The sequence below is a fragment of the Stegostoma tigrinum genome, chromosome 1, assembly GCF_030684315.1.
Source record: "Stegostoma tigrinum isolate sSteTig4 chromosome 1, sSteTig4.hap1, whole genome shotgun sequence".
In the NCBI taxonomy this organism is placed as follows: Eukaryota; Metazoa; Chordata; class Chondrichthyes; order Orectolobiformes; family Stegostomatidae; genus Stegostoma; species Stegostoma tigrinum.
In genome coordinates, this window is record NC_081354.1 from 42,082,783 (window position 1) to 42,109,996 (window position 27,214).

Consider the following 27,214-nt stretch of genomic DNA (forward strand, 5'->3'; position numbering starts at 1 on the left):
AGTGTCCCAGACAATCCTCAGAAAAATCCTATCTGGCCCAGGGGATTTATCTACTGTCACACCTTCGAGAATTGATAACACCTTCTCCTTACTAACCTTAATCTTTTCGATTCTAGTCGGCCGTAACTCAGTCGCCTCCTTTACGATATTCTCCTGTTCCTCAGTGAAAACAGATGAGAAATAATCATTTAGCACGTCTCTGATCTCCACAGAGTCCACACACAACTTCCCACTTCTGTCTTTGACTGGCCCTATTCCTACCCTAGTCATCCTGTTATTCCTCACATACCTATAGAAAGCTTTAGGGTTCTCCTTTATTCTACCTGCTAATGTCTGCTCATGTCCCGTCCTTGCTCTTCTTAGCTTTATCTTTCAATCCTTCCTAGCTAATCTGTAACTCTCCATCACCTCATCTGAACCATCTCGTCTCATCATCACATAAGCCTCCCTCTTCCTCTTAACAAGAGATACAATTTCTTTATAGATAATAAAATGTGAGGCTGGATGAACACAGCAGGCCAAGCAGCATCTCAGGAGCACAAAAGCTGACGTTTCGGGCCTAGACCCTTCATCAGAGAGGGGGATGGGGAGAGGGAACTGGAATAAATAGGGAGAGAGGGGGAGGCGGACCGAAGATGGAGAGTAAAGAAGATAGGTGGAGAGTGTGTAGGTGGGGAGGTAGGGAGGGGATAGGTCAGTCCAGGGAAGACGGACAGGTCAAGGAGGTGGGATGAGGTTAGTAGGTAGCTGGGGGTGCGGCTTGGGGTGGGAGGAAGGTATGGGTGAGAGGAAGAACCGGTTAGGGAGGCAGAGACAGGTTGGACTGGTTTTGGGATGCAGTGGGTGGGGGGGGAAGAGCTGGGCTGGTTGTGTGGTGCAGTGGGGGGAGGGGACGAACTGGGCTGGTTTTGGGATGCAGTAGGGGAAGGGGAGATTTTGAAACTGGTGAAGTCCACATTGATACCATATGGCTGCAGGGTTCCCAGGCGGAATATGAGTTGCTGTTCCTGCAACCTTCGGGTGGCATCATTGTGGCAGTGCAGGAGGCCCATGATGGACATGTCATCTAGAGAATGGGAGGGGGAGTGGAAATGGTTTGCGACTGGGAGGTGCAGTTGTTTGTTGCGAACTGAGCGGAAGTGTTCTGCAAAGCGGTCCCCCAGCCTCCGCTTGGTTTCCCCAATGTAGAGGAAGCCGCACCGGGTACAGTGGATGCAGTATACCACATTGGCAGATGTGCAGGTGAACCTCTGCTTAATGTGGAATGTCATCTTGGGGCCTGGGATGGGGGTGAGGGAGGAGGTGTGGGGACAAGTGTAGCATTTCCTGCGGTTGCAAGGGAAGGTGTATCCACTGTACCCGGTGCGGCTTCCTCTACATTGGAGAAACCAAGCGGAGGCTGGGGGACCGCTTTGCAGAACACCTCCGCTCAGTTCGCAACAAACAACTGCACCTCCCAGTCGCAAACCATTTCCACTCCCCCTCCCATTCTCTAGATGACATCATGGGCCTCCTGCACTGCCACAATGATGCCACCCGAAGGTTGCAGGAACAGCAACTCATATTCCGCCTGGGAACCCTGCAGCCATATGGTATCAATGTGGACTTCACCAGTTTCAAAATCTCCCCTTCCCCTACTGCATCCCTAAACCAGCCCAGTTCGTCCCCTCCCCCCACTGCACCACACAACCAGCCCAGCTCTTCCCCCCCCACCCACTGCATCCCAAAACCAGTCCAACCTGTCTCTGCCTCCCTAACCGGTTCTTCCTCTCACCCATCCCTTCCTCCCACCCCAAGCCGCACCCCCAGCTACCTACTAACCTCATCCCATCTCCTTGACCTGTTCGTCTTCCCTGGACTGACCTATCCCCTCCCTACCTCCCCACCTACACTCTCTCCACCTATCTTCTTTACTCTCCATCTTCGGTCCCCATCCCCCTCTCTGATGAAGGGTCTAGGCCCGAAACGTCAGCTTTTGTGCTCCTGAGATGCTGCTTGGCCTGCTGTGTTCATCCAGCCTCACATTTTATTATCTTGGAATTCTCCAGCATCTGCAGTTCCCATTATCTCTGATACAATTTCTTTAGTAAACCACGGTTCCCTTACCTTATCACTTCCTCCCTGCTTGACAGGGACATACCTATCAAGGACACGCAGTATCTGTTCCTTAAACCAGCTCCACATTTCGATTGTCCCCATCCCCTGCATTTTGCTAACCCATTCTATGCCTCCTAAGTCTTGCCTGATCGCATTGTAATGACCTTGTTGACTATGAGGTTGTTGATTGGATTTGTTAACCTAGGCCAGTCAGGACAGCGCTGTCTGACAAATAGAACTGGGAGATTAGTTCTCCTCAGCAGAGGCGACAAATTCCGAGCTGGCTCACCGCTCAGAGTATTGTCCACAAGTAAATAAAGGTGACTTGGTAATGGGATACCAGCCTTGGTGCAGTTATTCCAGTGATGACGAGAAAAAAACAAGACCTGCCTGAAGAATATTCACTTGCTACAGTCACCTTGGAGTTAGAGTAAGCATTTCTGGCACCGTGCATTTATTTGGGAAGCTTGACTCATTTGATCTAGTATGTGGAAAGAATGTAATAATTCTTTCAGGCAAATGATATTGGGGCAGATGAAAAGTGAGTAATCCTTCAAACTGTTTGTGGACCCACAGCATTTCTAGTGATAAGGGGCTTAACTTTCCCAGAGGCACCAGATGCTAAAACCTTCCACGAGTTGGTTAAGAAATATCACAACCCCAAACCTTCTTCACCTCTGGGACACTACGTGTTTTATTAAGCTGTTAGAAAACCAGGAGAGTCCATGAAAGGGTTTTTGACAAGATTGAGACGACTCGCAGTGGTATGTGATTTTGGGTTAATAATGAATGAAATGCTGAGAAACCATCTGGTACGTGGAATTAATGATGTTACTATGCAGAAGTGTCTACGAGTTAAAGCCCAACTGGACTTCAAACAGGCACTACAACTGACATGATAACAAGGTGTAGAGCGGGATGAACACAGCAGGCCAAGCAGCATCTTAGGAGCAGGAAAGCTGATGTTTTGGGCCTAGACCCTTCATCCGCTTTCCTGTTCCTTAGATGCTGTTTGGTCTGCTGTGTTCATTCAGCTCTACACCTTGTTATCTCAGATTCTCCAGCATCTGCAGTTCCTATTATCTCTCTACTACAACTGACGTTGTCATTTAAAGAATCTGGCGAGTGGAGCATGGGAACTACAGGGCGTCCCAATGGAAGTGGGCTCCAACAACTCTCTGACTGACCTTGGAGAAGACTATTTCTCTGTGGGTAACGGCAGAGCCTCACACAGGGCATATCCTGAGTAGAGAGACCTTAGGCCAGCCCACAGCAGAACCCCACAACAAAGCTGAGTTTCGGCCAAGTGGCTAAAAAGTTCTTCAGAATCTTGGCCAGCAAACCATTATAGTTGCTGTGGGTATGTGGAGTTCAAACTGCAAAGGAGTCCTAGAAGGCCTGACTTGAGTAAGAAAACTTGCAGGCTAGCATCGAGGAGAGTGCACACCATGGAAAGTCACCCTACATATGGGTTGGAACAATTAATTGGCTTAGTGACATCCAAATTGGAACTGATTTAAAATTAATGTTTGGTTAAATGGTCACCGAGTTCCTATGGAGGTCAATACCAATGCAGCTGTATCTATAATGACAGAATCGGTCGTTAACAAGATTCACACCAAACTTCAAATCTTAAATTTGCACAAAACCTCAGCCAGACGAGAATATACACTGGGGAACTGTTGCAGAGTAAGAATACGACCTTGGTTCTGGGCCCCTATGAGAAGCAGTTGGTGCAGTTACCACTGATGGTAGTTAAAACCTTGGCCCTAAGCCTACTGGGGCAGCATTGGTTGAGAAAGATTCACCTAGATTGGGTCAACAATTTTTAATTAGAAAATGGCTGCTTTAGTGAAGTCCGAGTGAAATACCCAGGAATAATTCAGGAGGGGCTTAGGACTATCAAAGGGGCCAAAGCCATTTTACGTGTTGATGAGGAAGCAATTCTGAGATTTGGTCCATCTAGTGCCATTTGCCTTATGGGCAAAAGGAGAGGCAAAGATCAGGAGGCTGCAGAGAGACTGATTTGATGATTCTGTGGAGTTAGCAGAATGGGCAGAACCGGTTACACTGATTGTGAAGTCTGAGGCTCAGGTTGGTTACATGGGGATTTTAAGCAAACAGTAAACTGGGGAGGGGAGTGCTATATTTTACAATGCTTGATATGAGCCATGCCTACCTGCAATTGCGACTGGATGAGAAGTCCCAGAAGTCAGCTACAATTGATACTCATAAGGATTTACATCAACATACAAGACTGCCATTTGAGGTATCATCAGCCTACACCCTTTTCCATCGGACCATGGAGAACATTTTTCAAGCACTACTCCAGATTGCTATTTATCTGGATGATGTACTAATAACAGGGAAGATCATCAAAGGGCTCCTGGTGAATTTGGACAGTGTACTCAAACGTTTCTCACAGGCAGGCATATGTCTTAGAAAGGAATTTTCCTTCTTGAGGTACAGAATCAACAAAACTGACTTACAACCATTGGAAGAGAAAGTGAGGGTGATCAAAGGAGCCCCGACTCCCATGTCCATACTGGAGCTTAGGTTTCTCCTTGGGCTAGTAAAATTTTACAGAAAATTTATGCATAACCTAGCCTCTACCTTGGCACCCTTACACCTGCCATTGAAAAAGGGTCAGCCTTGGATATGGTCGTGTAGGCAAGAAGTAGCCTTTAAGGGGAATGAAACAAAAACAGCTATTGTCATAGAACATAGAAAAGTACAGCACAGTACAGGCCCTTCGGCCCACAATGTTGTGCCGTGGAATAATCCTTATCCAAAAATAACCTAACCTACATTCCCCTCAGTTCACTTCTGTCCATGTGCATGTCCAGTAGTCGCTTAAATGTCACTAATGACTCCGCTTTCTTAACAACCTTATCCACTTGGGTGGCAACTTTGAGGGAGCTATGTACTTGAACACCAAGATCCCACTGTTCCTCCACACTGCCGAGAATCCGGCCTTAAATCCTATATTCAGTATTTAAGTTCGACCTTCCAAAATGCATCACTTCGCATTTATCCAGGTTGAACTTCATCTGCCATTTCTCAGCCCAGCTCTGCATTCTGTCAATGTCTCGCTGAAGCCTGCAGTAGCCCTTGATACTATCAACAGCACCTCCAACCTTTGTGTCATCAGCAAACATACTAACCCATCCCTCCACCTCCTCATCCAAGTCATTTATAAAAACTACAAAGGGCAGAGGCACAAGAACAGAGCCCTCCGAGACACCACTCAGCACTGACCTCCAGGCAGAATACTTAGCATCTACAACCACTCTCTGCCTCCTGTCAGCCAACCAATTCTGAATCCAGACAGCCAAATCACCCTGTATCCCATACCTCCTGACTTTCTGAATGAGCCTGCCGTGGGGAACCTTATCAAATGCTTTGCTGAAGTCCATGTACACCACATCCACTGCTCAACCCTCGTCAACCTGTCTCAATACTTTCTCAAAGAACTCAATAAGATTTGTAAGTCATCTAAGGTGTTGGTCCACTGTGGTCAGAATCAAGACGTAGTACTGACATGCCATGTCTCCCCGTACGGTATCAGCGTAGTGTTGACTCACCAGTGGCCCAATGGAGAGGATCGCCTGATAGTGTGTACTTCCTGGACTTTTGCTGATGCTGAATGCAAATATAGAGAAGAAAGGCATGGCGGTCATCTTTTGGTATGAGGAACTTTCACCAGTACGTTTACGGATGGGAACAGATTACAAATCGCTGCTAGGGCTACTGAAGGAAGACAACGTGGTTCCGTCCATAGCTTATGTAGAATTTAGCATTGGGCCCTTCTCCCTACTGTGTACAAACACAAGTTAGAACACTCTCATGGAAGCCAAGTTACTAATGTGGTTGCCTTGAGCCGCCTGCCACTGACAGAAACTTCACCAGTGGGGTATCTCCTGGAAGAGTCGATTTTGGTTCTGAATATTCTGGACATCCTTTTAGTCATGGTTGACAATATCCGACTGTGGACACAAAAAGATCCAGTCCTAGGGAAACTAAAACAGCTGGTGGTAATCAGGGAAACAGAAGGGGCATTACAACCAGGATTGAAACCTTTCTGGACCTATCAAGACCACATCACCATAGACAATAGCACATTACTATGGGGAGCAAGGGTGTCGCCAGATACTGGCTGAACTCCACCAGGGTTTTCTGAGATGAAGATGCTAGCAAGAACCTATGTCTGGTGGCCGGGGTTGGATGCTGACAAAGCTGTGTTGTTGGGGCTGTGCCCAGAGTGCCACCACGAATGGAAATTACCACCAGCAGTTTCCCCACCTTCGAGGGACTAGCCATGTAAACCCTGGACTTGGTTGCACATTAACTGTGCCGCTCCTTTCATGGGCTGTATGTTTTTAGTCATTGTGGATGTCCATTCAAAGGGGCTGAACATATATAGAGTTCATTTGTCAAACACTGGGACGACAATTGAAAAGTTGTGAGCATGTTTTGCAATACACAGGCTTTCAGAGTTGCTGGTCACAGACAACAAGCTGTCAGTTACCAGCGGGGAGTCCAAGTGTTTCCTAAAGTTGAATGACATTCAGCATATAAGGACAGCTCCATACGGTACCTCATCTAATGGTCTAACCGAAAGAGCAGCCCAGAGTTTGAAGGTCGCCTTAAAAAAAACTTACTGCTTCAATGGATACCAAACTGTCATGGTTCCTGTTTGATTATAGGACCACCCCTCACACAACCATAATGACAGCACCAGTCAAGTTGCTAATGGGGAAAAGACTCTGCACCAGGTTAGATCTTTCTGAACCTGGAGGGCAGGGTGAAATGGCATCAGGAACGCCAACTCTGGACAAAATCCTCGAAGCAAAAGAGACACTTTACTTTAGGCATGAGGTTTGGTGTCAAAACCACGGGAATGACCCTGTGTAGATAAAAAGCATGGTCAATGTACCTCATGGGATTTTACCTCACAAGTTCGGATAGGAGACGTGGTCCTGAACAAGCACGTGGACCATATGAAAAATTGCAAACTCACAAATGGGACAGGAACAAAACATATCTGGCACCTCAGAACATCAGGAGGGGATAACACAGTGTGGAGCTGGAGGAAAACAGCAGTCCAGGCAGTATCAGAGGAGCAGGAAAGCTGACGTTTTGGCCTAGACCCTTTTTTCTGAAGAAGGATCTAGGCCCAAAAATGCCTTGGATATTCCTTAACTCTATCTGCCAAAGACGTTAGATATGTGGTTCTTCTTTGTTCTCCTAATTTCTTTTTTAAGCATCTTCTTATACTCTCTCAATTCCTGAATGGCCTGTACTCTTTTTAAATGCTCTGTACAGATGATTCTTTCTTTTTCTTTATCAACCTCTCAATGTCTCTGACAGCCAGTTCCCTGAACTTTCTGCCCCTGTCCTTCACTCTTAGAGGAAGATGTGAGACCTGAACACTCACAATACTCAAATGTATTGGATTGCAGTTGCCAATCCTCAACCCACTTCCCCATTTGATCAAGATCCCTCTGTAATTTTTGCTAACCTTCCTTACTATCAATGATATTTCCTAATTTTATATCATCTACAACCTTAATAATCTTGCCTTGTACATTTACATCCAGATCATTTATGTAATAACAAATAACAAAGGTTCCAGTACCAACCCCTATGGCACACCACTAATCACACACCTCCAATCTGAGAAACAATCTCCAACCAATTCCCTCTGCTTCCTACCATCGAGCCAATTTTGAATCCAATTAGCTAGCTCTACCCGGATCTCATGCATCCTGACTTTCATGTCTAAACTGCTGTGTGGGACCTTGTCAAAAGCCTTACTAAAATCCATACAGACAACATCCACTCCTCTACCCTTATCTATCATTTTAGATACCTCTTCGAAAATCTCTAATGATTTGTCACACAAATCTATGCTGACAATCCCGAATCAGACCTTAACTATCCAAATCTCACAACCTTCAAATAATATTTGTTTAAGTATTTGAAATGTCATAACATTCAAATCTATGGGCCTAATGTTGGAAAGTGTGGCTAGTGGAGATCCAAAGTAGCATTCTGTCAGTACAGACTTGATGGGCCAAAGTGCTTCTTCTGTATTGTATGATTCTGAGATAAAGAGACATACAAAACTTTGGTTAGGCCACAGCTGGAGTACTTGTGTAATGTAAGGCAAATATGTCATAGTCCTACTGAATCATAAGGCTGCTGTCATTAGAGAGAGATAAATGCTTGTGGTTTAACTTGAGGGTCATGACACCTCATGTGAGGGAGGAGATGAGAAAGAGAGCCCTTCATGGTTACTTTAGCTGATGCGGAAATTGAACCCAACTGGTTATTTTGCTTTGTGAACCAGCTGTCCAGCCAAATGACCTAACTGGCCTCTGAATGAGAGTTGACCTTATCGAAAACATAAAAGATTCTTAGGAAGGGTGTGATTGCACTGGATGGAGTGCAGAGGAGATTCACCAGGACGTTGCCTTGGCTGGAGAATTTTAGCTATCCAAGGATTCACAACATATTGAAAAGACAGGGAGGTGGGCAGAGGGGGTGGGGTTGCCTTGTTAGTTAAGAATGGCATTAAACCTATGACACTAAATGACATAGGGTCAGAAGATGTGGAGTCTGTGTGGGTGGAATTGAGGAACCACAAAGGCAAAAAAAAACTATAATGGGAGTTATGTACAGACCTCCAAACAGTGATCAGGACCAGGGGCGCAAGATGCACCGAGAAATAAATAGGGCATGTCAGAAAGGCAAGGTCACAGTGATCATGGGGGACTTCAATATGCAGGTGGATTGGGTGAATAATGTTGCTGGTGGATCCAAAGAAAGAAAATTCATGGAATGTTTGCAGGATGGCTTTTTGGAACAGCTTGTGATGGAGCCCACTAGGGAGCAGGCTATTCTGGACTTAGTGCTATGTAATGAGCCAGACTTTATAAAAGACCTTAAAGGAAGGGAACACTTAGGAGGCAGTGATCATAATATGGTAGAGTTCAGTCTGCAGTTTGAAAGAGAGAAGGCAAAATCGGATGTAATGGTGTTACAGTTAAATAAAGGTAATTACAGGGGCATGAGATAGGAATTGACGAAAATTGACTGGACTCAGAACTTAGCGGGGAAGACAGTAGACCAACAATGGCAGGAGTTTCTGGGTGTAATTGAGGACACAGTACAGAGGTTCATCCCAAAGAAAAGAAAGATTATCCGGGGTGGGATTAGACAGCCATGGCTGACAAAGGAAGTCAGGAAATATATCGAAGAAAAAGAGACAGCCTATAAAGTGGCCAAGAGCACTGGGAAATCAGATGATTGGGAAGGCTACAAAAACAGATAGAGAATAACAAAGAGAGCAATAAGGAAGGAGAAGATCAAATATGAATGTAGGCTAGCTAGTAATATTAGAAATGATAGTAACAGCTTCTTTCAATACATAAGAAACAAACGAGAGGCAAAAGTAGACTTTGGGCCGCTCCAAATTGATGCTGGAAGGCTAGTGATAGGAGATAAGGAAATAGCTGAAGAACTTAATAAGTACTTTGCGTCAGTCTTCACAGTGGAAGATGTGAGTAGTATGCCAACAATTAGGGAGAGCCAGAGGGCAGAGTTGAGTACGGTAGGCATTACAAAAGAGAAAGTGCTAGAAAAGCTAAAGGGTTGAAAAATTGATAAATCTCCTGGCCCCGATGGGCTACATCCTAGAGTTCTGAGGGAGTTGGCTGAGGAAATAGCGGAGGCTTTGGTCGTGATCTTTCAAAAGTCACTGGAGTCAGGGAAAGTCCCAGATGATTGGAAAATTGTTGTTGTAACTCCCTTGTTTAAGAAAGGATCAAGGCAAAAGATGGAAAATTATAGGCCGATTAGCCTAACCTCGGTAGTTGGTAAAATTCTGGAATCCATTGTCAAGGATGAGATTTCTAAATTCCTAGAAGTGCAGGGTCAGATTAAAACAAGTCAGCATGGTTTTAGTAAGGGGAGGTCATGCCTGACAAACCTGTTAGAATTCTTTGAAGAGGTAACAAGTACGTTAGACCAGGGAAACCCAGTAGATGTTATCTATCTAGACTTCCAAAAGGCCTTTGTTACAGTGCCTCACGGGAGGCTGCTGAGCAAGGTGGGGGCCCATGGTGTTCGTGGTGAGCTACTGGCTTGGATTGAGGATTGGCTGTCTGACAGAAGGCAGAGAGTTGGGATAAAAGGCTCTTTCTCGGAATGGCAACCGGTGACGAGAGGTATCCCGCAGGGTTCAGTGTTGGGGCCACACCTGTTCACCTTATATATTAATGATCTGGATGAAGTGACTGGGGGCATTCTGGCGAAGTTTGCTGATGATACGAAGATAGGTGGACAGGCGGGTAGTACTGAGGAGGTGGGGAAGCTGCAGAAAGATGTAGACAGTTTAGGAGAGTGGTCCAGGAAATGGCTGATGAAATTCAATGTGAGTAAATGTGAGGTTTTGCACTTTGGAAAAAAGAATACAGGCATGGACAATTTTCTAAATGGTGAGAAAATTCGCAAATCAGAAGTTCAAAGGGATCTGGGAGTGTTGTTCCAGGATTCTCTAAAGGTTAACTTGCAGGTAGAGTCCGTAATTAAGAAAGCGAATGTAATGTTGTCGTTTATCTCAAGAGGATTGGAATATAAAAGCAGCGATGTGCTTCTGAGGCTTTATAAGGCTCTAGTTAGCCCCCATTTAGAATACTGTGTCCAATTTTGGGCCCCACACCTCAGGAAGGACATACTAGCCCTGGAGCGTGTCCAGCGGAGATTCACACGGATGAGCCCTGGAATGGTAGGTTTAACTTATGATGAATGGCTAAGGATCCCGGGATTGTACTCATTAGAGTTTAGAAGGTTGAGGGGAGATCTAATAGAAGCTTACAAGATAATGTATAGTTTAGAAGGGGTGGACGCTAGGATGTTGTTTCCGTTAAGCAGGGAGACTAGGACTCGTGGGCACAGCCTTAAAATTAGAGGGGGTAAATTGAAAACTGAAATGAGATGACATTTCTTCAGCCAGAGAGTGGTGGGCTTGTGGAATTCATTGCCGCAGAGTGCAGTGGAGGGCGGGACGTTGGATGCCTTCAAGGCAGAGATCGACAAATTCTTGATCTCAAAAGGAATCAAGGGCTGCGGGGAGAGTGCAGGTAAGTGGTGTTGAAATGCCCATCAGCCATGATTTAAATGGCAGAGTGGACTTGATGAGCCGAATGGCCTTACTTCCACTCCTACGTCTTCAGGTTTTATGGTCTAAAAGAGGCATAATGGCTAAGATTCTTTTCTTCAGAGCACAGGAAGTTGAGGGATCTTGATCGACTTGGGATCAGTGTAGATAGGTTTTTTTTTGTCAGTTCACACTCAGTGGGCCTCTCTTCCATACAAGGAGACTCTATGACTCTAAGACGTTGAGAATTCTGGGCCTGTACTCATTCCAGTTCAGACGAATGAGTTGCAACCTTATTCAAATTTATAAGATTCTTATATGGCTTGACAACGTAAATGCTGAGTGGCTGTTTCCCTTGTGGGAGCGTCATAGAGATCTACAGCACAGAAGAAGGCCTTTAAGCCTGTTGTATCCACACCAGTTAGAAACAACCACCTAACAATTGTAATTTCATTTTCCAGCACGTGACCATTATATGCTTTGGCATCACAAGTGCACATCTAAATATTTTCAAACTGTTATGAAGGTTTCAGCCTCGATCACTCTTACTGGCAGTGAGTTTCAGATTCCTACCACCTCTTGGTGAAAACAGCTTTTCCTTACATCTTCTCTAAACTTTCTACGCCAAAATCTTAAACCTCTGCCCCCAATCATTGATCCCTTCAGCAAGGGGAAAAGTTTCTTCCCATCTAACCTGGCTATGCCTCTCATAATTTCATGCAACTCCATCATGTCCCCTCTCAATCTCCTGAGCTACAGGGAAAACAAATGCAGCTTACCCAATCTCTCTTCAACCTGAAACCCTCCAACCCAGGCAACATCCTGGTAAATCTCCTCCGCACCATTTCCAGCATTATCGCATCCTTCCTATAATGTGTAGGTTAGGTGGATTAGCCTTGGAGAACGTAGACATACAGGGATAGGGTAGAGGGTGGACCTGGGTGTGATGTTCTTCGAAATGTCGTTGTGGACTTGATGGACTGATTGCCCTGCTTCCACACTGTTGGGATTCTGTGATTTAATGTCAATTCCAGTGCCGTACAGAGTACTCTAGGTTTGGCCTAACCAGTGTTTTATACAATTTCACTAACCTCTCTGCTCTCAAATACTTTGCCATGATTAATGAAGACAAGTATCCCTTATGCCTTCTAATCACTTTATCCAATTGTCCTGATACATTTGTTCTGTCCAAGTGATTCACCTTACATTTATCGACAAATTCCATTTGCCTCTATTCCGTCCACTTGGCCAGCCCATCTATATCTTCTTACAGTCTAACAGTCTCATTTTCAGTATTTAGCACCCCACCAATTATTGTATCGCCTGAGAATTTATTGATCAGTTCTTTAACATTCAAGTCCAAATCACTGATATAAACCACAAACAGCAAGGGCCCTAACACTAAATCCTGTGGAGCTCCACTTGACACAGATTTTCAGTTGGAAAAACACCTAATGTGGTGATAATTGGCTGGCTTTGATTTGTCCTGTTTTTTGTGTATCCTCTGCTTCTTGCCACTCAACCAAAGGTGGATCCCAATTGCCAAATTTCTTTGGATCCCATACACTTTTAGCTTTATTATTTGCCTACCGCTCAGGACCTTATCAAAAACATTGTTGAATTCGAAGCCCTTATCCACACATCTGACTATCTCTTTGCAAAAATCAGTCGAGTTGTCAAACATGACCTCCTCTTAACAAAATAATGCTGATTGTTTTTGATTCATCCCTACCTCTCCGAATACAACTTAGAGTCTGGGACCAGAGGGCATAATCTCAGAGGAAGGTGGCACCCAGTTAAACAGAGATGAAGGGGAATTATTTATTTGATAGTGGTGAATCTATGAAATTATTTACTGTGGAGGGATGTAGAGGTTTATCAGATTGTTACATCTGACAATCTCATTGAATGACGGTGCAGAAATGTTGGATTGAATATTACTTTTACTCCTGCGTCTTATGGTCTAATGAGGCCAAAGAAGAATTCTACCCCAGGCTACCTGTCAATGTGGAAATGTGCCCAGTTATGTCTTATACACAAAAAGTAGGACAAACCTTAGCTAGCCAATTATCACCACATCGATCTACTTGATATTAGTAAAATGAAAGGAGTCATCAAAAGTGCGATCAAGCAGCACCTGCTTACTGACACCGATTTTGGGTACGACTCAGCTCCTGGCCGCATTACAGCCTTGGTTCAAACAATTCCAGAGGTGACAGTGACAGCCCTTGACATCAAAGCTGCATTTGACATTGAGCGTGTCATCAAGGAGCCCCAGCAAAACAGAAATCAATGGAATCAGGGTCAAAACTCTCCTTTGGCTGGAGTCATATCTGATGTAGAAAAAATGGTTGTGGTTGTTGGAGGACATCTGTGCTGTAGTTCCTCAGGATTGTGCCATAGGTCTATCTTCAACTGATTCATCACTACCTTCCTTCCATCGTATGGTCAGAGGTAGGATATGTTTACTGATGGTCACACAATGTTCAGCACCATTCTTGGCTTCTCAGATACTGAAGCAGTCCATTTTCATTTGCAACAAGATCTAGATAACAATCAGGCTTGAGCTGACAAGTATAATACCATTATATACAATACAATTCAATACAGCGTGGGAATAGGCCCTTCAACCCACCAAACATACACCAATTCCAACCCTTATTTAGACCGGCTACTTATTGTCCATGTGTGGTTTCTATCCCTCTGTTCCCCTCCCACTCACGTGTCTATCAAGATACACCTTAAACATTGATAACGTGCTTGCTTCCACCACGTCCATTGGCGGTGTGTTCCAGGCACCCACCACCCTTTGAGTAAAAATCTTACCCCACACCTCTCCCCTAAACTTTCCGTCCTCACCTTGAGCCTGTGCCATCTTTTATAGTTGGCCTTTTAACCCTGGGGAAAAGCTTCTGACTATCAAACCCTATCTATGCAATGAAACAATATTAGCCACCCTTCAGTCTTCTGGAACTTTACCAGTGATTAAATATGAAGCACGAATCTCTGCAAGGGTCTCTGTGATTTCTTCTCTTGCCTGCCACAACATCTGAGGATAATCTTGCTGAGGCCCAAGGGATTTATCCAACTTAATCCACTTTAAGGTTTCAAACACCTCCTCTCTGGCAATGTGTATGTGGTCCAAAACATTCCTACTTGTTTCCCTGATTTCTTTAGCATCCATGATTCTCTCCTCGGTAAACACTGATGAGAATGTTCATTGAAAATATCCTCTACCTCCTGTAATCTTTCAGGGAACCTATTCTCTCCCCAGCCACTCCTTTAATCTTAATATAGCTGTCGAACCTCTTGGGATTATCTTTAACCTTATCAGCCAGATCCATCTTATACCCTTTTTTTGGTCTTCTGATTTCCCTCTTCAGAGTGCTCCTACACTTTTTATAATCATGTAGGGATTCACTTGAGCCCGATAGAAAACCCAAAGTATGCATTCTTCTTTTTTCTGATCAGAACCTCAAAGTCCCTCATCAGTCAAGGATCCCTAAATCTGCCAACATTTCCATTCACTCTAACACCCTGTACTGTCCTAGACTCTTGATATCACACTTTTTTAAAAGCCTCCCATTTGCCAGTCATTCCTTTTCCTTCAAACAGAATCACCCAATCGACCTCTGCTTGATCCTGCCTAATGGCCCCAAAATTGGCCCTGTTCCAGTTTAGCACCTTAACATGTAGATCTGTCCTATCTTTTTCCAAGAGAGTTATGGTCACTGGACCCAAAGTGCTGTCCAATTGACACATCAGTCACTTGCCCGATCTTAATTCCTGAGAGGAGATCCAGTGTTCCACCATTCTGAGTACGACCCTCTACATTTTGATTTAGGAAAATTTCTTGGACACATTTGACAAATTCCATTCTATCTGGGCTTTTTACACTCTGGTTGGCCCAGTCAATACAGGAGAAAGAAAAATTTCCGACCAATTCTACACTGTTATTCCCATGGGTATCAGCAATTTCTCTACACATCTGCTCTCCTTGTACCCACTGGCTATTTGGGTGTCTGTAATATAGTCCCAACAGAGAATCCATCCCCTTCTTGTTTCTAAATATAGTTTCTAGTTATGACCTCATTTGATGACACCTTAAGGATATCCTCTCTCGGCACTAACGTTATGTCCTTCCTTATCAAAAGGACAATTCCTCTTCCTTGCTTATTTGTCCTTCTGTCACACCTGTGGCTTTTGAATCCTGGAACATTGAGCTGCCAGTCCTGCCCTTCTCTCAGCCATATTTCTGTTATGGCAATAATATCCCATTCTCCAGAGCCAATCCATGCTCTGAGATCATCTGCCTTACCAGTCAGGTGTGTGCGTTTAAACAAATGCTCTTTAAACCAGAAGTCTTTTCCCTCCTTTTTACTGTGGCCCTGGCTTTCCTGAGCATTAAACTTGCTCTTAATGGCTTTTGTATTTTCCCCTGACTTCTCCATGGCCCCTCTCTTATTAAGAGTCCCACCTCCCTGCCAAACTAGTTTAAATCCTCCTGGGTAACACCAGCAAATCTGCCCCCGAAGACAGTGGACCCCTTCTGGTTTAAGTGCAACCCATCCTTCATGAATAGGTCACGTCTACCCCAGAAGAGATCCCAATGATCCGAGAACTGAAATCTCTGCCTCATACACTGCTCCACAGCCATGCATTCATCTAGCCTGTCTTTGTATTTCTATTCTCACTGGTGCATGGCACTGAGAGTAATCCACAGATCACTATCCTTGAGGTCCTACTTTTTAACTTCTTACCTAACTCCCTAAACTCATTTCATAGGACCCCATCCCTTTGTCTACATATGTCATTTGTACTGATGTGCATAATGACCTCTGGCTGTTCACCCTCCCTCTTCAGAATGTTCTGCAACTGCTCAGAGACATCCTTGACTGTAGCACCCGGGAGCCAACACACTGTCCTGGTGTCTCTTCTGTGGCCACAGAATCTCCTACCTGCCACACTCACTTGGAATACTGCGTCCAGTTCTGGGCGCCCTATTATAGGAAAGATGTGGATGCTTTGGAGAGGGTTCAGAGGAGGTTTACCAGGATGCTGCCTGGACTGGAGGGCTTATCTTATGAAGAGAGGTTGACTGAGCTCGGTCTCTTTTCATTGGAGAAAAGGAGGAGGAGAGGGGACCTAATTGAGGTATACAAGATAATGAGAGGCATAGATAGAGTTGATAGCCAGAGACTATTTCCCAGGGCAGAAATGGCTAGCACGAGGGGTCATAGTTTTAAGCTGGTTGGTGGAAAGTATAGAGGGGATGTCAGAGGCAGGTTCTTTACGCAGAGAGTTGTGAGAGCATGGAATGCGTTGCCAGCAGCAGTTGTGGAAGCAAGGTCATTGGGGTCATTTAAGAGACTGCTGGACATGTATATGGTCACAGAAATTTGAGGGTGCATACATGAGGATCAATGGTCGGCACAACATTGTGGGCTGAAGGGCCTGTTCTGTGCTGTACTGTTCTATGTTCTATGTTCTATGTTCTATGTTCTAAGTATCCCATCAGTACTGTTCTGTCTGTCTGTCTGTCTAAGCCTCGGAGCCGGTTACAGTGTCACTGACATGGCTGCTGCTGCTAGCCCCTGAAAAGGTCATTCCCTGCCAACAGTTTCCAAAGTACTATACCAGCTTCTGAGGGGAATGGCCATAGGGGAATCCTGCATTATCTGCCTTAGTCCCTTACCTCTTCTGGTGGTCATAGAACATAGAACATAGAACATAGAACAGTACAGCACAGAACAGGCCCTTCAGCCCACAATGTTGTGCCGACCATTGATCCTCATGTATGCACCCTCAAATTTCTGTGACCATATACATGTCCAGCAGTCTCTTAAATGACCCCAATGACCTTGCTTCCACAACTGCTGCTGGCAACGCATTCCATGCTCTCACAACTCTCTGCGTAAAGAACCTGCCTCTGACATCCCCTCGATACTTTCCACCAACCAGCTTAAAACTATGACCCCTCGTGCTAGCCATTTCTGCCCTGGGAAATAGTCTGTGGCTATCAACTCTATCTATGCCTCTCATTATCTTGTATACCTCAATTAGGTCCCCTCTCCTCCTCCTTTTCTCCAATGAAAAGAGACCGAGCTCAGTCAACCTCTCTTCATAAGATAAGCCCTCCAGTCCAGGCAGCATCCTGGTAAACCTCCTCTGAACCCTCTCCAAAGCATCCACATCTTTCCTATAATAGGGTGCCCAGAACTGGACGCAGTATTCCAAGTGCGGTCTAACCAAAGTTTTATAGAGCTGCAACAAGATCTCACGACTCTTAAACTCAATCCCCCTGTTAATGAAAGCCAAAACACCATATGCTTTCTTAACAACCCTGTCCACTTGGGTGGCCATTTTAAGGGATCTATGTATCTGCTCACCAAGATCCCTCTGTTCCTCCACGCTGCCAAGAATCCTATCCTTAATCCTGTACTCAGCTTTCAAATTCGACCTTCCAAAATGCATCACCTCGCATTTATCCAGGTTGAACTCCATCTGCCACCTCTCGGCCCATCTCTGCATCCTGTCAATGTCCCGCTGCAGCCTACAACAGCCCTCTACACTGTCAACGACACCTCCGATCTTTGTGTCGTCTGCAAACTTGCTGACCCATCCTTCAATTCCCTCGTCCAAGTCATTAATAAAAATTACAAACAGTAGAGGCCCAAGGACAGAGCCCTGTGGAACTCCACTCACCACTGACTTCCAGGCAGAATATTTTCCTTCTACTACCACTCGCTGTCTTCTGTTGGCCAGCCAATTCTGTATCCAAGCAGCTAAGTTCCCCTGTATCCCATTCCTCCTGACCTTCTGAATGAGCCTACCATGGGGAACCTTATCAAATGCCTTACTGAAGTCCATATACACCACATCCACAGCTCGACCCTCATCAACCTTTCTAGTCACATCCTCAAAAAACTCGATAAGGTTTGTAAGGCATGACCTACCCCTCACAAAGCCGTGTTGACTGTATTTGATCAAGCCATGCTCTTCCAGATGGTCATAAATCTTATCCCTCAGAATCCTTTCTAACACCTTGCAGACGACAGACGTGAGACTTACCGGTCTATAATTGCCGGGGATTTCCCTATTTCCTTTCTTGAAGGGAGGAATTACATTTGCCTCTCTCCAGTCCTCATGTACGACTCCAGTGGAGAGCGAGGATGCAAAGATCTTCGCAAGTGGCGAAGCAATTGCATTTCTCGCTTCCCAAAGCAGCCGAGGACAAATCTGATCCGGGCCTGGCGACTTGTCAATCTTAATGTTTGACAAAATTTTCAGCACATCCGCTTCGTCTATCTCTATCCATTCCAACATGCACACCTGCTCTTCAAAGGTTTCATTCACTACAAAGTTGGTTTCTTTCGTAAAGACAGAAGCAAAAAACTCATTTAGGGCTTCCCCTACCTCCTCAGGCTCCACACACAAGTTCCCTATGCTATCCCTGATTGGCCCTACTCTTTCTTTGACCATTCTCTTATTCCTCACGTAAGTGTAAAATGCCTTTGTGTTTTCCCGGATTCCTTCTGCCAAGCCTTTCTCGTGCCCCCTCCTGGCTCTCCTCAGACCATTTTTGAGCTCCTTCCTTGCTTGCATGTAATCCTCTCTAGCTGAACTTGACCCTAGCTTCCTCCACCTTATGTAAGCTACCTTCTTCCTTTTCACTAGAAGCTCCACCGCTCTCGTCATCCAAGGTTCCTTAATCTTACCCCTTCTTGCCTGTCTCAGAGGGACATATTTACTCATCACTCCCAACAACTGTTCCTTAAACCGTCTCCACATGTCTATAGTTCCCTTACCATGGAACAACTGCTCCCAGTCCATGCTTCCTAACTCATGTCTAATCGCATCATAGTTTCCTCTTCCCCAATTAAATATCCTCCCATTCTGCCTAATCCTCTCCTTCTCCATAGCTATGTAGAATGTGAGGCAGTTATGGTCACTATCACCAAAATGCTCTCCCACCACAAGATCTGATACCTGCCCCGGCTCGTTTCCGAGCACCAAGTCTAGAATGGCCTCTCCCCTCGTCGGCCTGTCAACGTACTGCGTTAGGAAACCCTCCTGAACACACCTTACAAAAACAGCTCCATTCAAATCTTCTGCTCGAAGGAGGTTCCAATCAATATTAGGAAAGTTAAAGTCACCCATTACAACAACCCTACTGCGTGCACACTTTTCCAAAATCTGTCGACCTATGCTTTCTTCAATCTCCCTGCTGCTATTGGGGGGCCTGTAGTAAACCCCTAACGAGGTGACTACTCCCTTGCTGTTCCTAATTTCCACCCATACTGACTCAGTAGGCAGATCTTCCTCGACAAAGGAAGCTTCTGTAGCTGTGATACCCTCTCTGATTAGTAGTGCTACACCCCCTCCTCTTTTTCCCCCCTCCCTATTCTTTTTAAATGTTCTAAACCCTGGAACATCCAGCAACCATTCCTGCCCATGAGAAACCCATGTCTCTGTCACCCAGCTACCTGCAGCCTGCATCTTATGAGTGATCACTTCACTATAGCTCCTATCAATGATGTTCTCTGCATCCTGGATGATCCTAAGTGCATTCAGCTCCAGTTCCCTAACACGGTCTGCCAGGAGCTGTAGCCAGGTACACTTCTCACATGTGTAGCCACCAAGGTCACTGGAAATCTCCCTGATCCCACATCATACAAGAGGAGTATGCGACTGCCCTAACTGCCATCCCCACTAGAACATAGATCTTAGATCCCTACAGTGTGGAAACAGGCCCTATTGGCCCAACAATTCACACCGACCTTCAGAACATCCCACCCAAACCCATCACCCATAACCCACCTATTCGACACATCCCTACTCACTATGGGCAATTTAGCATAGCCAATCCACTTAACCTGCACATCTTTGAACTGTGGGAGGAAACTGGAGTTCCTGGAGGAAACCCATGCAGACATGGGGAGAATGTGCAAACTCCACACAAACTCCCCAAGGGTGGAACTGAACCCAGGTCCCTGGTGCTGTGAAGCAGCAGCGCTAACTATTCAACCACCAGACTGCCGATCTATCTACTACCCTCTGTCTAGACAAAAAGAGAGTTAAAGAGCCTCCAAATTTGTTCCCCCTCCTAGGACAAAAAATTCTGACCCAAAGGCATACAGTTAGAAAATAACTTTTTTCTAAAAAACTTAAATATTTTACTAAAGAGATCATTCAAAAGCTTGTCTTGTCTTTGTCTATTTTATGTTATACCAACAGACTCATACATCTATGTTCATTTTATAGTACGTAAATATAGCTTATGGGAATTACACAGTTCACTGTTTCATATGACAGGCAAAAGACGAATCCAAGATACTATGGAATGAAGGCAAGATTCAAAAAGCAGAATCAACTGAAAAATCAATCAATGGAAGGTAATGGACAATAAAATCATTTGCATGTTTTGATTTAATTGATCATGTGATCCTTTTCTAGCATCACTACACCATCATCCAGAAGGGCAGGATTATGGTTGACTTACTCCATTTCTGTCTGTTTAATTTTAGCCAAAGGTTACTCATCATTGACATCTTTTCCCATTCACGCATAATAACATCTGGTGTCTACAGATCATCAGACCTTGTCCCATTTTTATTGCTTGTTAACGAGTGTCCATGGCAATATTAGTCGAAACATAATGTCAGTTTTTACATTTCCACTATGAAATAACTCAATGAAGGCTCGTATCCTGTCAACAATTCATCCTTTATTTACATGTGCAGAGTTCATGGCACTGATTCAACTAACTCAGAGCCAGCTTCTAGAGTGAACAGAACCCCTGACACTTCTGTTTATATCTGTCAACCAGGACTCCCTGATTTAACAGCCCCAGTCAGGGAACTCGTATTCCATGTTGCCTGACCTCATTCCATTTTCTACATACTACCTCTTGATTTTACACCTCCTCAAAATGGTGAAACTCCAAGCTCAGAGGCAAAACACAACACTCGACAGCAACTAGAAAATGTAAAGTAGTTCTTCCTTCCCCTCTAGTCTGAATTTCTGCCTGCACCAAATTTTTAATTTAATCCATGAAGCACTTTGTGGGATAGCAAACAGTGGTGAGTTTTATACATAGCTTATGTCTCATTCCCCTATTTTGACTGAAAATTCAGTGACTTGCTACATTATTGACACTTAATAAAGCAACTATTTTTGTTTGATTGACAGTTCAGTGCCACTGTCAATATTTAACTAGCTTCTTTTGCAGTTATGAAGTTCAAAATCAAATTCTACCTTTTAAACTAAATGACAGCTTGAGTCTTGCATTGAATTTTCTGTCACTCTGGGAGTGGGAAGCAAGACAGCTCAGGGAATCTAAGTGTTGAGAATAATTCAGGTCCCAGCTGATCATCACTCTCAGGTCCTTCTTGGACTTTGGGAGGAGGACACAGCATTTCCAAGGAGAGCGCTTCTCCTTTATCAAGGCAGATTTGACACTCTACTGGGACCACCAAGATAGGTAGTTGATGGCTGTAACATAGTGTTCCGCATTCATAAGTAAGCTTGACCTTACTTGGCAAAAGTTACAGAAACAGGCAGTTGCTCCAGCCTCTGGTCACACAGTCACAGAGATATACAGCACAGAAACAAACCCTTCAGTCCAACTCATCTATGCCAACCAGATATCCTAAATTAATCTAGTCCCATTTGCTAGCATTTGGCCATATCCCTCCAAATGCTTCCCATTCATGTACCCATCCAGATGCCCTTTAAATATTGTAATTCTACCAGCCCCCACCACTTCCTCTGGCAGTTCATTCCATATATGCACCATTCTCTGCTTGAAGCAGTTGCCTCTAAGGTTCCTTTTAAATCTTTCCCCTCTCATCTTAACCCTCTACTTTTGAACTCCCCTACCTTGGGGAAAAGATCTTGAGTATTCACTTTATCCATGCTCCTCATAATTTAAAAAATTCCTCAAACTCGCATGCAGAGAAAATAACCCCAACCTATTCAGCCTCTCCCTATAATGCAAACCCTCCAACTCTGCAACACCCACGTAAATCTTTTCTGAACCCTTTCAAGTTTCACAACATCCTTCCTATAACAGGGGAACCAAAACTAAACGCACTATTCCAGAACTGGCCTAACCAATGTCCCGTACAACCACACCATGATCTTCTATCTCCAATTCTTGATGTACTGACCAATTCAGGCAAACATGCTAAATACCATCTTTATTACCTTGTCTACTTGTGACTCCATTTACAAAGAACCATAACCATGCCCTCCAAAGTTCCTTTCTTAGGCAATGTTCCCTAGCACCTTACCATTAAGTATATAAATCCTACCCCAATTTTCCTTATCAAAATGTAGCACCTCACAATTATTGAGACTAAACTCCATCTGCCTCTCTTCAGCCTATCTGATCAAGGTACTGTTTTAGTCTGAGGTAACCTTCTCCACTGTCCACTGCCCTCCAGACAAATTTGTATCCAAATGGCTAGTTCTTCCTGCATTCCATGTAATTTAATGTTTTAGTGAGATCACGCACCTGGCTAAATGACCTATTCAATGTTTCATACAGAAGACCAGTTTTTCTCCCCTGAACATCATCACGAAGGCCTAAGAATCACTTGCACTCACAATTCTGTCTCCAGTCATGTATAGTACACATGGAAAGGGCAGCAAAACCTTAAATGTTTCCTACTCCTGTGGAACATCCTTTCCATCAATACTCTCCAAGGCTCAGCATCTGTTGCCAACAGAGGGTTTCTTAGAACAGAGAACAATACAGCGCAGAACAGGCCCTTCGGCCCTCAATGTTGTGCCGACCTGTGAACTAATCTAAGCCTCTCCCCCTACACTATCCCATCATCATCCATATGCTTATCCAAGGACTGTTTAAATTCCCCGAAAGAGGCTGAGTTAATAACACTGGCAGGCAGGGCATTCCATGCGCTTACCACTCTCTGAGTAAAGAACCTGCCTCTGACATCTATCTTAAATCTATCACCCCTCAATTTGTAGCTATGCCCCCTTGTACAAGCTAAAGTCATCATCCTCGGAAAAAGACTCTTACTGTCCACCCTATCTAATCCTCTGATCATCTTGTATGTCTCTATTAAATCCCTTTGTAGCCTCCTTCTCTCCAGTGAGAACGGACCCAAGTCCTTCAGCCTTTCTTCATAGGGCCTGCACTCCAGACCAGGCAACATCCTGGGAAATCTCCTCTGCACCTTTTCCAATGCTTCCACATCCTTCCTGTAATGGGGCGACCAGAACTGCACGAAATATTCCAAATGAGGCCGCGCTAGCATTTTGTACAGTTGCAGCATGACATCACGGCTCCAGGACTCAATCCCTCTACCAATAAAACCGAAAACACCGTAAGTATTATAGGAAAGATGTGGATGCTTTGGAGAGGGTTCAGAGGAGGTTTACCAGGATGCTGCCTGGACTGGAGGGCTTATCTTATGAAGAGAGGTTGACTGAGCTTGGTCCCTTTTCATTGGAGAAAAGGAGGAGGAGAGGGGACCTAATTGAGGTATACAAGATAATGAGAGGCATAGATAGAGTTGATAGCCAGAGACTATTTCCCAGGGCAGAAATGGCTAGCACGAGGGGTCATAGTTTTAAGCTGGTTGGTGGAAAGTATAGAGGGGATGTCAGAGGCAGGTTCTTTACACAGAGAGTTGTGAGAGCATGGAATGCGTTGCCAGCAGCAGTTGTGGAAGCAAGGTCATTGGGGTCATTTAAGAGACTGCTGGACATGCATATGGTCACAGAAATTTGAGGGTGCATACATGAGGATCAATGGTCGGCACAACATTGTGGGCTGAAGGGCCTGTTCTGTGCTGTACTGTTCTATGTTCTATGTTCTAAGCCACCTTAACAGCACTATCAACCTGGGTGGCAACATGGACACCAAGATCCCTCTGCACATCCACACTACCAAGAATCTTTCCATTGACCCGGTATTCTGCCTTCCTATTATTCCTCCCAAAATGAATCATCTCACATTTATCCGCATTGAACTCCATTTGCCATCTTTCAGCCAAATTCTGCATTTATCCAAGTCTCCCTGCAACCTGCAACATTCTTCCACACTGAGCACCACTCCACCGACTTTAGTGTCATCTGCAAACTTACTAAGCCATCCACCAATGCCTGCGTCCAAGTCATTTATAAAACTGACAAACAGCAGTGGTCCCAGAACAGATCCTTGAGGCACACCACCAGTGACCTGACTCCAGGCTGAATATTTTCCATCAACCAGCTCTCGTTGCCTTCTTACAGAAAGCCAGTTTCTAATCCAAACTACTAAATCTCCCTCAATCCCGTGCTCTGTATTTTCTTCAATAGCCTATCATGTGGAACCTTATCAAAGGCTTTGCTGAAGTCCATGTACACCACGTCAACTGCCCTTCCCACATCTACATGCTGGCTCACCTCCTCAAAAAACTCAGTGAGGGTTATGAGACACGACCTGCCCTTGACGAATCCATGCTGACTATCTCCAATCAAAGTGTTGCTTGCTAAATCCTATCTCTTATAATCCTTTCCAAAACTTTTCCTACAACAGACATAAGGCTCACAGGACTATAATTACCTGGGTCATCCCTACTGCCCTTCTTGAATAAGGGCACAACATTTGCAATCCTCCAGTCCTCTGATACTAAACCGTTAGACAATGAGGACACAAAAATCAAGCCAAAGGCTCTGCCACCTCCTCCCTAGATTCCCAGACAATTCTCAGAAAAATCCCATCTGGCCCAGGGGATTTATCTACCTTCACACCTTCTAGAATTGATAACACCTCCTCCTTACTAAACTTAATCCTTTCAATTCTAGTAGCCCGTAACTCAGTCATCTCCTCTACAATATTCTCCTGTTCCTCAGTGAAAACAGATGAGAAATAATCATTTAGCACGTCTCCAATCTCCACAGGGTCCACACACAACTTCCCACTTCTGTCTTTGACTGGCCCTATTCCTACCCTAGTCATCCTGTTATTCCTCACATACCTATAGAAAGCTTTAGGGTTCTCCTTTATTCTACCTGCTAATGTCTGCTCCTTGCTCTTCTTAGCTTTATCTTTAAATCCTTCCTAGCTAATCTGCAACTCTCCATCGCCTCATCTGAACCATCTTGTCTCATCGTCACATAAGCCTCCCTCTTCCACTTAACAAGAGATACAATTTCTTCAGTAAACCGTTGTTCCCTTAGCTTATCACTTCCTCCCTGCTTGACAGGGACGTACCTATCAAGGACACGCAATATCTGTTCCTTAAACCAGCTCCACATTTCGATTGTCCCCATCCCCTGCATTTTGCTCACCCATTCTATGCCTCCTAAGTCTTGCCTGATCGCATTATAATTGCCCTTTCCCCATCTATAACTCTTGCTGTGTGGCATGTTCCTATCCCTTTCCATTGCTAAAGTAAACATAACCGAATTATAGTCACTCTCTCCAAAGTGCTCACCTGCCATTAAATATAACACCTGGCCTGGTTCATTACCAAGTACCAGATCCAGTGTGGCCTCCCCTCTTGTCGTTCCTTTTGACATACTGTGTCAGGAAACCCTCCTGCACACATTGGACAAAAACTGATCCATCCAATGTACTAGTGTTATCGCATTTCCAGTCAATGTTAGGGAAGTTAAAGTTTCCCATAATGACCATCCTGTTTATTTCACTCCTGCCCAGAATAGTTTTGCCAATCCTCTCCTCCGCATCCCTGGAACCTTGCGGAGGCCTACAAAAAAACTCCCAGCAGTGTTACCTCTCCTCTCCTGTTTCCTCAGCCCATACCACCTCAGTAGACGATTCCTCATCAAAAGTTCTTTCAGCCACCGTTATACTGTCATTGACTAATGAAGCCACACCTCTCCTTCTTTTACCACCTTCCCTGATCTTAATGAAAGATCTAAACCCTGGAACCTACAACATCCATTCCTGACCCTGCTGTATCCATGTCTCTGAAATGGCCACAACATCGAAGTCCCAGGTACCTATCCATGCTGCAAGCTCACCTACCTTGTACCGGATACTCCTGGCATTGAAGTAGACACACTTCAATCCAGCGTGCTGTCTGCCAGCACACTCCTGTGACAGTGAAGTCCTGTCCATGTCCTCCCTATTCTCGTCCTCCCGACTGTCATCCTCCTGTGTACTAGAACTGCGCCTCAGTTTCCCATCCCCATTCTGAGCTAGTTTAAATCCACCCGCATAGCACGAGCAAATTTCCCACCCAGGATATTAGTGCCCCTCTGGTTCAAGTGGAGACCGTCCTTTTTGTAGAGGTCCCACCTTCCCCAGAATGAACCCCAATTGTCCATGTACCTGAAGCCCTCCCTCCTGCACCATCCCTGCAGCCGTGTGTTTAGCTGAAATCTCTCCCTGTTCTTTGCCTGGCAGACAGAGATAACCACTATGTTTGTTGTGGCTCTCAGCTTCCACCCTAGCTCCCTGAAATCGTGCCTACTGATACATTAAGGACAAAAGAGTAGGAAGAGAGTAGGGTCCTGTTGTGTGGTGAGGTGGGTGAGATCTTTACGAGTAGTTTGGATCAGTATTTACTGTGGAGATGATATGGAAGCCAGAGAACTTGGGGAAATAAATAGCGATTTCTTGAAAAGTGTCTGTATTACAGAGGAAGAGGTGATAGATGTCTTAAAATGCCTAAAGATGGATAAATTTCCAGGACCGGATCAGGTGTACCCTAGAACTTTATGGGAAGCCAGGAAAGTGATTGCTGGGTCCATTGCTGAAATATTTCAAATCATTTGTAGCCACGGGTAAGGGGCCAGAAGACTGCAGATTGGCTAACATGGTGTCATTATTTAAGACAAGTAGTAAGGAAAAGCCGAGGAACTATAGAACGGTGAGTCTCACATCAAGTTGTTGGACGGGATTCTGAGGGACAGAATTTACATGTATTTGCAAAGGCAAGGACTGATGAAGGGTAGTCAACATGGAAACCACGT

The 27,214-nt window shown here is 44.8% G+C and overlaps 1 protein-coding gene across 10 annotated transcripts in view; it reads left to right on the plus strand.

The window, feature by feature from the left end:
* The window catches only part of LOC125456550 (microtubule-associated protein 9-like), a 184,767-nt gene that overhangs the window by 22,861 nt on the left and 134,692 nt on the right, over positions 1-27,214 (plus strand). For 9 of the 10 annotated variants that reach the window (XR_009445623.1, XM_059644990.1, XM_059644980.1 and 6 more), the window contains one exon: positions 20,576-20,655. The exons of the other annotated variant lie outside the window; for it this stretch is intronic. Coding sequence is in view for 6 of the 9 variants with exons in the window: in XM_059644928.1 (XP_059500911.1) it covers positions 20,576-20,655 (80 nt within the window). In the remaining 3 variants the exon portion in view is untranslated. The remainder of the gene's footprint in view (positions 1-20,575; positions 20,656-27,214) is intronic. 10 annotated transcript variants of the gene reach the window in all.